Source organism: Rattus norvegicus, chromosome 3, assembly GCF_021556685.1.
Source record: "Rattus norvegicus strain SHRSP/BbbUtx chromosome 3, alternate assembly SHRSP_T2T, whole genome shotgun sequence".
Lineage (NCBI taxonomy): Eukaryota > Metazoa > Chordata > Mammalia > Rodentia > Muridae > Rattus > Rattus norvegicus.
Window position 1 is genome coordinate 38,330,306 of NC_141536.1, and position 15,218 is coordinate 38,345,523.

General features: G+C 36.4%; 1 protein-coding gene across 5 annotated transcripts in view; it reads left to right on the plus strand.

The window, feature by feature from the left end:
* Positions 1-15,218, plus strand: part of Galnt13 (polypeptide N-acetylgalactosaminyltransferase 13) — a 666,951-nt gene that overhangs the window by 248,931 nt on the left and 402,802 nt on the right. For all 5 annotated transcript variants that reach the window (NM_001431575.1, NM_199106.3, NM_001431574.1 and 2 more), the window contains 1 exon segment: positions 9,081-9,249. In NM_001431575.1, the coding sequence (NP_001418504.1) occupies positions 9,081-9,249 (169 nt within the window).

The following is a 15,218-nucleotide window of genomic DNA, read 5'->3' on the forward strand; positions in this document are numbered from 1 at the left end:
CTTCAAAATATACCACTTTGGCATATTGATTATTTTGATCTGTAGACTCTTAATAAACAACACTTAGAAGAGGCTCTCTCTGACCTCTAATGCTAAATTTTACATAATAAAAGAGGCCATAAAATGGCATGTCAGAAATGGGCTCTCCTCACTGTACTAAGAAGAAAAGTCTCTATTAACAAGAAAACCAGAGTCAATACTAGTTCAAAGTTTTAAGTTTGCTGAGATTCTGTTTGTTTTCTAGCCACTGGTCTACGATTTACTTCATTTTTTATTTTATTTTTTATTGGCTATATTAATTTACATTAAATGTTATCCCTTTTATTAGTTTCCCCTTCACAAACCCTCTATCCCAACCCCTCCCCCTATGAGGGTGCTACCCCAACCACCCAACCACTCCTAGGTCACCACCCTGGCATTCTCCTATACTGTGGCATCAAGGTCCTCTCCTACTGATTACCAACAAGGGTATCCTCTGCTACATATGTGGCTGGAGTCATGGATTGTTTCATGTGTACTTTTGGATTGGTGGTTTAGGCCCTGGAAACACTTGGTGGGGTGGAGGGTTTTAGGTTGATATTGTTGTTCTTCCTATGTGATTGCAAACCCTGTCAGTTCCTTCAGTCCTTTCTCTAACTCTTCCATTGGGGACCTCATTCTCAGTCCAATGGTTGCCTGTGAGCATCTGCCTCTGTATTTGTCAGTCTCTGGCAGAGCCTCTCAGGAGACAGCTATATCAGTCTCCTGTCAGCATGCCCTTCTTTGCATGGACAATAGTGTCTGGGTTTGGTGACTGTATATGGGATGGATCCTCAGGTGGGGCAGCCTCTGGATAGCCTTTCCTTTAGTCTCTGCTCCACAAATTTGTCCCCATATTTTCTTTACACAGGATCAATTTTGTATTAAACATTTGAAGATGAGTGTGTGCCCCCATCCTCAAACCGGGGGCCTTGCCTAACCTCTGATTATGGTCTCTACAGGTTCTCCTTCCCCTGGTTGGACATTTTAGCTAATCTCAACCCTGTTGGGTCCTGAGAGCCTCTTGCTTTCCTGGCATCTGTGACTTTCTGGTGACTACCACCACTTTCACATCCCCCATTGCTACACACCTCTGTTCAATTTCCTGACCTTAGGTATATCATCTCATCTCTTCCCATAATATTGATTTCCTTATCCATGCTGTTTTGTCCTGCTATATAACCATACCACCCATAGAAAGGTGTACCAACCTGTCTCTATCTTCATATTTTAATGTAGTCATATAAAGAAACATGTGCTTTCTCTTGTTAAACTGTCATGTGTATGTTAAATTCTTTGCCTGTATGCATTACCTGAGAGGATAAAAGTTTTTTCTCCTCTACAAACCATATTCTATTAAAATATTAATCCACTTATAAGTGAGTGCGTACCATGTGTGTTCTTTTGTAACTGGGTTACATCACTCAAGATGATATTTTCTAGTTCATTCCATTTGCCTAAGAATTTCATGAAGTCATTGTTTTTAATAGCTGAATGGTACTCCACTGTGTAGGTGTACCACGTTTTCTGTATTCATTCCTCTGCTGAAAAATATCTGTGTTCTTTCCAGCTTCTGGCTATTATAAATAAGGCTGCTATGAACATAGTGGAACATGCAGGAATGTTATAACTAGATCCTCAGGTAGTACTATGTCCAATTTTCTGAGGGACCACCAGAAGTGGCTATTAGCCCAAAATCTAGGAATTCCCAAGATACAATTCACAGACAATATGAAGCGCAAAAGAGGGAAGACCAAAGTGGATGTGTCAGTCCTTCTTAGAAGGGGGAACAAAATACTCACAGGAGGTAGAAGGTGGGAGAGATTGGTAGAAAGAAAGGAGAGGGAGGGGGAGAAATGGCGGCATGATCAGGTACTGGAGGAGACAGGGATGATATACAGAGGGCCAGAAATTTGAACAGAGGTGTGTAGCAATGGTGGGGTGGGGAACTGGGAGTAGCCACCAGCAAGTCCCAGATGCCAAGAAAGCAGAAGGCTCCCAGGATCCAACAGGAGTGAGATTAGGTGAAATGCCCAACAAAAGGGAGGGAGAACCTGTAGGGAACATATCCAGAGGTTAGGCTAGGCCCCTGGTTTGGGGATGGGGATACACATGGATCTCCAAATTTTTAACAGAGAATTGCTCCTGTGTAAAGGAAATATGGAGACAAAGTGTGGACAAAGGTAAGGACATCCAGTGACCACCCCACCCAGGGATCCATTCCATATAGAAACACCAAACCCAGACATTATTGTCGATGTCAAGAAGTGCTTGCTGACAGGAGTCTCATATAGCTGACATCTCCTGAGAGGCTCTCACAGAGCCTGACAAATACAGATGTGGATGCTCACAGCCAACAGTTAGACTGAGCATGGGAATATCAATGGAGGAGTTAGAGAAAGGACTGAAGGAGCTAAAGGAGTTTGCAATCCTGTAGTAAGAACAACAATATCAACTTATCAAACCTCCCATCCCCCAAGCATTCCCAGGGACTGAACCACCAACCAGGGTATACATAAAGTAATCCATGGCTCCATCCACATATGTAGCAGAGGATGGCCTTGTCGGGAATCAACAGGAGAGACCCTTGGTCCTATAAATGCTTGCTATCTCATTGTAGGGAGATGCCAGGGTTACTGGGTGGGAGTGGGTGGTTGGGAGAGCACCCTCATAGAAGTAGTAGCATGGGGGATGGGATGGGGGTTTCCAGAGGGAAAACAGGAAAAGGGATAACATTTGAAATGTAAATAAATAAAATAATGAATTAAAACATGTTAATCCAGACTTGCTTTATCAACTTAAAGAACATGCTAACATTTTGTTTTGCCAAATTTTTATGGTATATTGTTTCAACTTGTTATACTTTTTAATCAGAAAATATCCGTTTATGTTTGGTATCAATGTTACAGCAAAAAGTTAGACTATTTGTGAAGTGTTTATACGTGGATTATGTTACTTCAAAATCTAATGAATTCTTAGAAAGTCATTTAACATTTCCTTTGAAATAAAAATTTTTTCTATTTTAGATAGTCATTTATCTCTGTCTCAATCCTTTTTATTTCATTAGTGAATTATTCAATTTCCATTGAGCTTGTAAGCTTTCTCTTGTTTCTGTTATTGAAATTATGCTTTATGGGGCAGGAGATCAGTGGTTAAAAGAACTGTCTGATCTTAACCATGATTCATCCTAGCACTCACATAGTAGCTTACAACAGTTTGCAACTCCAGGTCTTCAACTATATATTTTTATTTATTTATAATACGTATAATATATCCCAAGAAAATCATAATATATAATATATTATATAATTATTATGTGTATATTTTATATGACATATAAGATATATGTGTGTGTGTGTGTGTGTGTGTGTGTGTTAAACAATGACTACAATAAACAAAAGAACAACTACAATAATGACACATGGATCCTTGTGGTCTAGAGTCAAAGGTGTGGTCAAGTCTCCCAATAGCTCCTGGTTCAAGGTATCCAATACTAGGCCACAGGTGAGGACCTGTACCAGCGATGTTGAACTTGGTGTCTGAATGAGAGAGGACACCATCAAAGTGGTCTCCACCTCTGCCTTAACCCTACCAGCTGCCATGGAAAAGCCCAACTGTGAAATCCAAGCCCAATACCTGATCCTTCTTACAGCTATGGGACATGCTAATATGTGTGGTATGTTTTGTTACCCCAGATTCTGTTAATAGCTAAGGTCCATGGTCTATGCTGATGGTGGAGGCCATGTCTATGTATTTGAAACCTGCTTCTGCTGGAGGTTAGGTGGATTGCTGTGGTCTGTACTTCCTCTAGAGGTTTTGTTGATGTCGTGGTTGGGGGGTCCTGTTGATGTGGGTGGCCTATGTGCAGCCTCAGACCATATTGACCCATGAAGTCTATCCTGATTTCTGAGAACCAAGGTGATTTCTGTGGTCCTGCTGAATCCAGGGCCTTTGGCCCCATGTTACCTACCACTGGTGGACATGTGGATCTTCCCTCAGGAGGTTCTGTTGATTTCCATGGTCCATGTTACCACTGAAGACCCTGTCTTTGGTTTGTGCTGCTCCCTGTAGATACATTCCTGGAGGCCTTGTTAACGGCTTTCACTACAATGGAGTGTCAAGATGGTGTTTAGGGTCAGTGCTGTAGCCTAGGGCCATGTTGATATCCGTAATTTGCACTGACATCAGAGACCCTGCTGAGGTTGTAGATCTATGCTGACATCAGAAACCATATGAAAATCCATGATCTATGCTGCTCCTGACTGTAAATGGCATGAGAAGTTGTTTTGCAATCTTATTAGATGACTGCAGACTCACAGTTCAGGAGAGAGACAGGTTTTTGCAACAACCTCCTCTTGCTTACCCTGCTTCACCCATATCCCAAAAGAAAGAAACAGTAATTCATGGAAGAGAAGGCTTAAAAAAATGTGAGTAGAGACTGAAGGAAAGGCCATCCAGAGACTGACCCACCTGGGGATCCATCCCATATACAGGCACCAAACTCAGACACTATTGCAGATGCCAAAAAGTGTATGCTGACCAGAGCCTCCTGAGAGGCTCTGCCAGAGCATAGCAAATACAGAGGCGGATGTTTGCAGACAACCATTGGACTGAGGACACGGTCCCCAATAGAAGAGTTAGAAAAAGGACTAAAGGATCTGAAGGTGCTTGCAACCTCATAGAAGAACAACAATGCCAACCAAGCAGAACCCCCATAGCTCACACGGACTAAACCACCAACCAAAGAGTACACATGGAGTGACCAATGCCTCTAGCAGTATATGTAGCAGAGGATATCCTTGTGGAGCACCAATGTGAGGAGAAGGAGTCCTATGAATGCTTGATACACCAGTGTAGGAGAATGTGAGGGCAGGGAGACAGGAGGGAGTGGGTGGGTAGGTGGTGGAGCACCTTCATAGAAGCAGGGGTTCAGAGGATGGGGTAGGAGGATTCCAGAGGGAAAATTGGGAAAGATTTGAAATGTGAATAAAGAAAATATTCACTAAAAGAATAGAAAAAATAAAATTTAAAAATGTCCTCTAACAGACACCCCCCCTCCCAAATGTGAAAAGGATCGTGATGTGTAGCTCTTCACAGTTGATGGCTTCTGAGAGATTTGAGGTAGGGAACAACTCTGTTCCATAGGGACATATGGCTACAGGGATTTTTTTTACCATGGTCCAGTGAGTATATGGGCAACACAAATTGGAGACTTGCTTTGTGGTAACCTATATTGTCAGTGTTAGAGAAAGTTAACTGAGGTGCTGAGGTGGAGGTACATGTTTTTGGGTGGCATATTCTGTTCCAAATGATTGTTAAGTTCATTTGGTTCACAGCATATAGCATATTCCCAGCATTCGTCTGTTCAGATTTTATTCTATTGACCAGTCATTAGTGTGATTGGAGTATTGAAGTCTCCCACTGTCCATGTGTGAGAGTCAGTAATTGATTTAAGCTATAATGATGTTTCTTTTGTGAACTTTAGTGTGTGTTCATTTGTAACGTATTTGGCAATAATTGTAATGCTCTCTTGGAGAATATTTCCTTGGATGAGTATTATTTGTTCTGATTAGCTTTGGTTTTAAGTCTATATTGTCTGATGTTAAAATATCTGCGTTTGCTTGATTCTTCATCCATTCACTTGGAGTATCTTTTTCATTCTTTTACTCTAAGTTAATGTCTATCCTTGACGTTGAAGTGTGTTTCTTGAATGTGGCAGAAAAATGGGTTCTTTTTTTCCTTCCATACTGTTAGACTATATGATTTTTTAATCATTTTTATTCATTTGCATTTCAAATTATTTTCTTCTTCCAGATTTCCCCTCTACAAACTCCCCAAATCCAATTCCCCATCCCCTTTGCCTCCATTAGGGTGCTCCTCCACCCACTCACCCACTCCTGCCTCACCAAACTATCACCCCACTATAATGGGGCATCAAGACTCCATAGGACCAAGGACCTTCCCTCTGATTGATCCCAGATAAGGCTGTCCTCTGCTACATATATAGCCAGCCATGGATCCCTACATGTCAACACTATTGCTGATGCCAAGAAGCACTTGCTGACAGGAGCCTGGTATTGTTGTCCCCTGAGAATTTCTGTCAGCACCCAACTAATACAGATGCAGATATTTAGAGCCAACAATCAAACTGAGCCTGGGGATCCCAGTGGATGAGTTGAAAGAACTGAAGGAGGCAAAGGGGATAGTCTATATGTTTTAATTGTGAAAATTACTGTATTGTGGGGGTGTGTGAGAGGCCTCTTTTGACTTGCTGTTCAAAGATTATTTATTCTTTCTGTTTTGTTGGATGTGGTTAACCTCTGTATGATTACGTATTCCCTCTAGTACTTTCTGTGTGGCTGGATTAGTAGATATTGCTTAAATTTGGTTTATCCTAGAATATTTTTCCATGTGTGGTGATTGGAAGTGTTGCTGGTTATAGTAGTTGTGTAGTCTTGACTGGTATCTGTGGTCTGTTAGAGTCTGGAGAATACCCATCCGGATCCTACTGACTTTCTGTGTCATCAATGAGAAGTCAGATGTCAGGCTAAGGGTCAGCTTTCATATATTACTTGGTTATTCCCCCTTTCAGCTTTTATTCTTTCATTGTTCTTATCATTAATGTTTTGATTATTATATACTGAGAGGTCTTTCTCTTTCGGTCAAATCTATTTGGTGTCTGTTCACTTTATACCTTCATAAGCATCTCCTTTAAATTAGGGAACTTTCTTTCTGTGACTTTTTTAAACATATTTTCTCTGCCTCCAACTTGTTTTTTTTCTCATTCCTCTATTCCTATTATTCTAAGAATTGATCTTTCTATAGTGTCCCAGATTTCCTGGATGTTTTATGGCAGGACATTTTCAGATTTAACTTTTTTTCATTTTTTCCTATATATTTGTTTCTTCTGTTGTGACTTCAATGTCTGCGATTCTTTCTTCTACCTTTTGTATTCTGGTGGTGTGACTTGCCTCTGAGATGCATGTTTGTGTTCCTAAAATTTTCATTTTCAGATTTTCCAAATTTGGGTTTTTTTTTTATTGATTCTATTTCTACTTTCAAATCATGAGCTATTTTATTCATTCCATTGCAGTGGTTGTGTTTTCATAGAATTCCCTTTAAGAGGGTTACTACTTTCCTTTTAAGGACATCTATTATAATACAAAGACTATGCTGCTATAATACAGACTCTGCTGCTTCTATGCTTTCATTCTGAGAGCTTATACTATAATACATTTGCTTTGCGTTATAGGACATGTTGTCCTGACTGTTGTAGATTGCAAGCATCTAGGCTTTGTATTTGGGGAGACTGTGATTCTAGATGCTGATATTTGGTTTGTCTTTCTTGGGTTCTTTGTTTCTTTTATCTCTTGACCTAAGAGAAGAGTTTGTGGTGGCTGTGTGTTTTCTAGTGGAATTTTGGATGTTGTGGCCATGAGGGGTGCTGGATAAAATTAATTTCTAGGTCTTAAGGGCTGACACTTAGGAATGTGCTTGGCCTAGGAGTGGGTAAGGGGTCCACAGGTGGGAAGTAAGCGAGCTGTTCCACCAGGTTTGGCTCAGTCCTAGAGAAAAAGACCATAGAATGAGGAAAGGCCACAACATGTAATCTCTTAAGATCCTATGACATTGGGTGATTGGATTTAGAGGGAAGGAGGGAGATAGAAGATCTGAAACTTTCCTACTCTGGTCTACTTGCTTTTCTGGCAGGTTGAATGGTATAATCACAGAGAATGAGGTTGGATAGGATTTGAGGTTGTGATAACAATGTAAGTGGGGAGGAAAGTTGGTAAGGGAGATAGACCTGGCTCACTAGATATGGTAATGAAGGATGGGGGAGTCAAAGTTGGTCTTCAGTAGAATTAAAATGAGACTTGAGGATTAGATTTACAGGAAGTAATGGTGGAAAATGGTGGGCAGGTGACATGATTTCCTGGTTAGAGTAGCCTGTGGGTTCCCGGGGAATACCTGTTGGTATATGGTACCTGGTGGATATCTTGTATTAAAAATGAGTGGTGGGAAAGCATTTTGGATAGAAATGTCTGAGTGATCCACTGGAAAAGGGAGTTTGAGGGTGGGAAGCGGCAACAAGTCATCTGCTACAAAGCAGGGGTTTGGAGGAGAGAAGCAGGAGATGATGATCTTCAGTTAGGCTTCCTGTTTTCCTGGTCAAAGTCTAATTTATTTTAGTATAATGATATCAATGGTGAGCAGAATCTTTAAGGTAAGTTAACATCATCTTAAATCTAGCTTTATTGTTGTTTAAACATACCTACATATCATTTATATCTGTCTATCACTGTCTATCTATCTACCTATCTCTCTCTCTCTCATCTATCTATAAATCTATCCATCCATTAGATATCTATCTATCTATCTATCTATCTATCTATCTATCTATCTATCATCTATATATCTAGGTATGTTTGCTATATACACATTGAAACATGTATTTTAGAATAGTAAAAATTTTACTGATTAACTGGAATAAATGTCAAGAGAATTGTGTGCATCTCAAATCCTTAGTTCTACTAATGAACTGTCAACCTGTGATATTTTTGTAGAGTTTCCAAGTGTGAAACATCAAGTTATCTTGACACTTGAAATTATATTTCACTTTTGTGAAACTCCTTTTAAGCCATTTAAAAGTGCTTTCGCAGAGAATTATCAATCTCCCTAGCTATTATAAATACCTAATTATAAAGTTATATGAAACATCAACTTTTAATTGGATTTGGAGATAATATAATCTTGGAATATCTTTAAAAGGCATTTTGGCTTTCTTATTCCTCAAGTTCACCTGTCTCTGTTAGATATGTTGCAAACATGATAAAAATGTTCAAGTGTCAGTTCATTATGTTGCTTCATTTTTAAATATTAGTAACATATTAGATAATATTTACTATGTTCATACAGAATTCTTTGTGTAACACATAGTTTGTAAAAAGATAGTTTAGAATGTTACATTATTGAATATTAATACACAATAGAATTTTATTTAGTATCTGAGCTTACTCTGTTCATTATATGTCTATATATTTATACCTCTATTTTTCTTGCAGCTGTCATTTCAAGAAACCAAGAAGGTCCAGGAGAAATGGGAAAGGCTGTGCTCATTCCAAAAGATGATCAAGAGAAAATGAAAGAGTTGTTTAAAATCAATCAGTTTAACCTCATGGCCAGTGACTTGATTGCTCTTAACCGAAGTCTGCCAGATGTGAGATTAGAAGGGTAAGTTTACCTGTGCAGTGAAACTTGTGTGTTGTTGAACTCCATATTTCACAGTTTCTCTTCTAACTATATGAATCTTATGTCAAACTGGTTCTAGCACCTTATGAAATGAAATAACTGACTTTAGTTATGCATGCTAATAAATATGATTATTTTCCTTTCAGATAATCTAAATACATACTTGAAAAGGCATTGAAGATTCCAAAGTCCTAATTGGTTTTATCCATAAGGTCGTCTTTATTTTATTCTCTTTCTGAATATCAAACATGATATTTCATGAATTATTTCTATATAAATCTTTTTAGAATACATCACAAACCTCATTTGGAAAAAATTATATACCAGAATGAAATTAGCCAATTTATTGCATACTTATTTGACCCTTTAAAATTATTAATACTGGGCACAGTTAAAACTGGTGGTAAATCTCTTATCTAGAATTTTTGAGTCCCTGCATCTAATTCCTTTTACTATATAAAATATTTATTATGTCTTTAGAAATTCATACTGTTATTTTAAATGCTTATTCAGTAATCAACAATAGAAGTTATATTTCCTTAGAAGTAATACTTTGTAAAAATTAAGTTGAAAATTTCATCATGTTTGTGAATGACTGTAAGATGCTTTAATAGGTAAACATACTTAAATACATGTAGTAAAAATCAGAATATTTAGTGCTGGTTTTATTACCCTCCAGTCTTTGTAAAAACAATCTCTGCATTTACAAAATATATATTCATAGATTTTAGAAAGCTGTCACATTTCCAAATTCATAGCAGTTCATGATTCCTTGTAAATAGAACAGGATTCTTTTTTAATTTAATTGTATTTATTTTTTGCTCCTCAGTCATATTCTTTATGTAATGACATTATTAATGGAAGTGATGTTTTTTAACTAAAAATTGGCTGTTAAATTAATAGGTGATGATAATGACACTATATTTACTATATGTGTATTCTTTTCTTTTCTTAAAATAGTCTGAATAAAGCCTAAGCCTTACTAAGATTTTAGGATTGGTGATTAACACTAGATTCATTTTGTGAATAAGTGAGCGGCTCCTCATATCATACTACATGGTCTGGAATGTGTCTTTAAACAAACTCATCACTTTGCCATAGCAATATATCCTATAACACTATCATTTGGAAGGATAAACCTGAAGGATCTCAGGTTTGACAAGAGTGTAGACCAAGCCATAAAATCCCAGGCATATTTGGATATAGAGGCATATAGTGTGTCCATAATGCTCTGGAGCAGGAAGAAAGACACACATAATCATGGGATATTCATGCTTTTGTTGCTCAGAAAATCGATATTGAGTATTAGATGCATTGATTATAAATTTCAAATTTATAGACTATATTTCTAAGTGCTTTCATTTGTTTATATGTATTTAGATGTTTGCATTTCAAGGCTCTATATGAATCAATTTCAAAATGATTTTGTGCATCTTCGATGCCATCTATTATTGTGTCACAGTTTTGCATATATTTCTTAGTTTTAGAAGCCAAAGTGTGAAAATGTATAAATGTTAGAGATTTGTTTATGTTTTTAAAATTGTTACTTCTGGCTGTCATAAAATGAACTGAATTTTGTAACAGATCTATACTTGGTAAGAGGAGAAGAGAAAAATGTTTGTTGGTGAAAAGGAAAGGCAACAAAACCAAACAAAAACAGCAGTAAATTCTACATTTAAGATGTTTTTGAGCTATGAATATTTGATAATGTCTAAAGTGTGGAAAATGGAACAAGCATAAATGGAAAGGTTAAATGATTTATCAGAAAGGCATATAAAGTACCATATTTACATGGTTATTATTATGAGAAAACCTGAGAGTTGAGAAATATCCTATGAGATGATATTAGTGAAGTACATAAATTTTAGTTGTGATGTTTACTTACCTCACAGTTTGTGTTATTAGTAACGGAGATAAGATGTCTTCAGAAGACTCTAGATAAACCATTGTGTGTGAAAATACTCAGAGATGGACACATGTGTTCCTGAATGACTGCATCTACCACTATTAGGGAATAATTAAATATGAATTCTTACCACAAGTCAAGGTTCCAAACTTGTATCTAATATTCAAGAAATGACTGTATTCATTTTATCTAGAAAATTGTTTTAGTTTCCTTTAGTCAAATGTCAATTTTTGTGTGATTGTATCATATTCAATACATAAGAACTAGGAATTACCTCAGCTATAAAATTCCTTTTTGGTATGCTTATCTCTTATTTTTATTTCTTCAAAAATAAAGAATGGAAGTAGAAAAGGCATATATAAAAGGCAGATTTTCATACTAGTAACAAATTAATAAATAGAAACAAGAATAATAAATTATTACTCATGTATATTCAGAAAATTTATATACTGACATATTTGACTTAAATATTCACCTTCACTTGTGTTTTGAGAAGAATTTGAGTTACTACTTAGAAATAAATCACCTAGTAAATTTCTTCATGTACCTATTATGTTACAATAAACTGTTTATAATAAATTATTAAAATTATTTAAAATAATCCTAATAATGTTCAAATTGAATGCCAATCTAAAATGTATTTACAGATGGAGATTGTGGAGATGTCTCATTAAATGAAGTGCTTGGCTTTAAGTACAAGGGCTAAAATCCCAAGGACCTATCTAAAAGGCTAGAAATGGCTTGTTCAATCCTAATTTTGGGTAAGAAAGATAGTCAAATCCCCAAAGGTAGATAGAGACATGTGCATTCATGGGACTCTGTAAAGATTCACTAGCTTAGCCTAATTATAGACACTCAAGTTGCAGTGGGAGACCCCTTCTCAAAAGCTAAATGGGAAGATGCAAAGAAATGTTATCTGAGATGGACATCTGCCTCCAGACAGATAGGCACACACACACACACACACACACACACACACACACACACACACACACACACGGGGGAGCAGATTTACTGCCAATAAATATACAATAAATATATAAAGATACAGTCTATACATATAATTTCAATAAATATTTTATATTTTCAGCAAAAACAAACTAAACAAAAATTAAGTTGGAGACAAATTTAATTTGACATATTGGAGCTAAATAATCATTCCATGGCATGTTTAACTATGTGTATTGCATTAACTAATACCTTTAATTTGTCAATATATGATCCATTCTTTATAACATACTAAATGATATTGAGATAAAAGCAATTGCTATCATCTAAACCACACTATTTGTGCATTTTCAATGCAATTAAATACTGAGTTCAGGACACCCATGGATTCTTCTTATAATATACATAAAAATTTAAATAAAATTCACAACAGTTGCATTCAATCTCTTCTTTTGCCTTTATTCATACAGCACACACACACACATACACACAAACATACACACACACACACACACACACACACGAGAGAGAGAGAGAGAGAGAGAGAGAGAGAGAGAGAAAGAGATAGAGAGAGAGATTTTAATTTCGACCTAGAATGTTGAAAATGGTTAAACTGACTTTAATGTATATTGTTTATATTTTATAAGCCTAGTAAATAAACACTTTTGTATCTAAAGAGTAAATGAATAGATGTCATTTTGTTCATTTTTAATCTATTTTTTCTGTTATATTTGGATAAGTAGGGTGGATAAAGAAAGCTCTTCAGTGATGCTGAGTGCACTGTTTTGATCGGCTGCTCTCTGTAAGCTCAACAAATGAAAGAAATGAGCAAGAGTAGTCACTAGAGAATGGAAGCCTCTTTTATAAAGAGCTTGTTTGAACAAGTTGCACATACCTTGAAGCTATTTTATGCCATATTTTAATAATCCATAGAATGACCAAAAGTTTCATATACACTAAATTTACATAAGAATGAAAGCTTGGACTCTTAAGTCAATTCAGAGTCCAATATTACATGTGTCACTAGCTTTTCTGGAAGTAGAAGAATCAATCTGACTCTGAGGGTAATCCTTGTGCTTGGAACAAAACTGCCCGAGTGAACAGTGAGGAAATTGTCCTTTAAGCATGCAGCCAAATCATGCAGTTTTAAGACCTGACTTCATGCCTCACTCCTGCTTCTTAGCAACTCATTATTCTTCCAAGGCACAGATTCCTTTCACTGCTTGGACCAACTAATCAGTCACTCAGCCAACCAGCAAGCGTGTTGTTTAACTAATACAGGTAGCCTTCAGAAAAACTAAATAATAAGACTGGGGCTGTTGAGTAATGACAAAATTATTTGTATAAAATCCAATTATGATATTTTGTGAACATACATAATTGGAAACACTGATGAATACAGTTCCCTTAAGTTCTTAATGATATACATATGTAAACTGCTTTCAAGTCTCTAGATTACTATTACTCTTTGCAATTCTTTTAGGCCCCCTAGCTATTGTTTTGGATTCAAGAAAACTTTTAAGCTATCCACTTCTTTTTCTCTGCCTTGTAATTATTTTCGAGAAAGAAGTTAACAGTTATTATTGAGTGAATATTTAAAATGCTGCAAGCAATTGAAATAAAATTTCAGAGATCTTTGCATTTACTTGAATGCAGAAATTAACAGCACTCTCAAGTCCTGGTATTGAGCCATTTGAAGGTTATAATGTAGTTGGCATTTAAATGTTGTTCATGGGCACAATCAGAAAATAGGGAATTTATTTCAATTATTTATATACTAGACCAAATGACTTCTTCTTATGTATGCTTGCTTGCAAGCTAAAAACAGAAAAAGTCTGTAGCAGACTGGCATTAGCCAAAGAAGACTCATTGCATACAAATTTTGAGTAAGTTGTTCTCAAAGGATAAAGAGTTTATTTACTACCTAAAACAGAAATAAGCCATAGTATGTATATATATATATATATATATATATATATATATATATATATATATATATATATATAAAGTTTGTGTGCTTAATCTCAGGAGCGCCTGTCTATTCTTATAGATTGCCTTTTCCATCAATTAAAATATGATAAGTGTAGCCTTAGCTGCACAAAGGAGAAAAGAAAATGAGAATATTAATTGGATTTCTGATCTCTCTTCCACATCTTTTCTTTTTAATTTGAGAATTACTGTAACTCTCATATGCTGGCGGGTTTTTTTCTGTGACAATAGTAATGACTTCTCTAATACTTTGGCATATGTGCTCATGTGTGGAATTAATTCCATTACTCAATGTATAAGCTCACCCTTCCCTTCTCTTTGCTCACCTCTCTCTGTGTTTTACCTTGGTGATAGTAATTCTATTACGCTAGGAGCATTCTTTCAAATGAAGTAGTAGTATGAACCTGTTTATGCCTGTGGTGGGAACACATTTTAGTACCACTGTTGTCACGGAGCATGCTGCATCACCTCACTTATATTTAACTACTGTTCCACTGCCCCCATTCATAAGCCAGTTTTTGACTTGCTGGTAATGCTTTAATGACTATTATAAAACATATGAAACATAAAATCATCTTATGTGTTCTTCAATCATAGTTCAGTAGTAGTGAGTTTAAAGGAGAGGTCAGAACATGCTATTCCCAAAGATTCAACATTATGACCAAAGTGAGTTTTACCAGAGCATAACTGACAGAAAAGTAGGCTCAGGTAAAATTCATTTTTCCTCTTCATTCACCTAAACATAGTACAGACATTTCAAATATGACAGTTTAGTATACCTTTCATGCAGGGAGGAAACCAAAAGCTATTTGAACAGCAGAAATGGATACAAATCCAAGGTAAACTGTATAAAGTAAATATTCCTGGATAATTTTGTCTTACATGAAATTGCCTCATTAAAATATTAACTATAATCTTCCACTCCTACAACACATCCTCCCTTTTCTTATAATTTGACAATTTCTTGTTTATTGTTAAAAGGATATTCAAGGAAACCTGAGAGGTGGTTTGCATATGAATATTCATCTACAAAGGTACGAAGTGTTATGAGAACAGAAACAGCCACAGGAATCCAGTATTGCCCAAAGATGACTTTCCTGGGGATGTT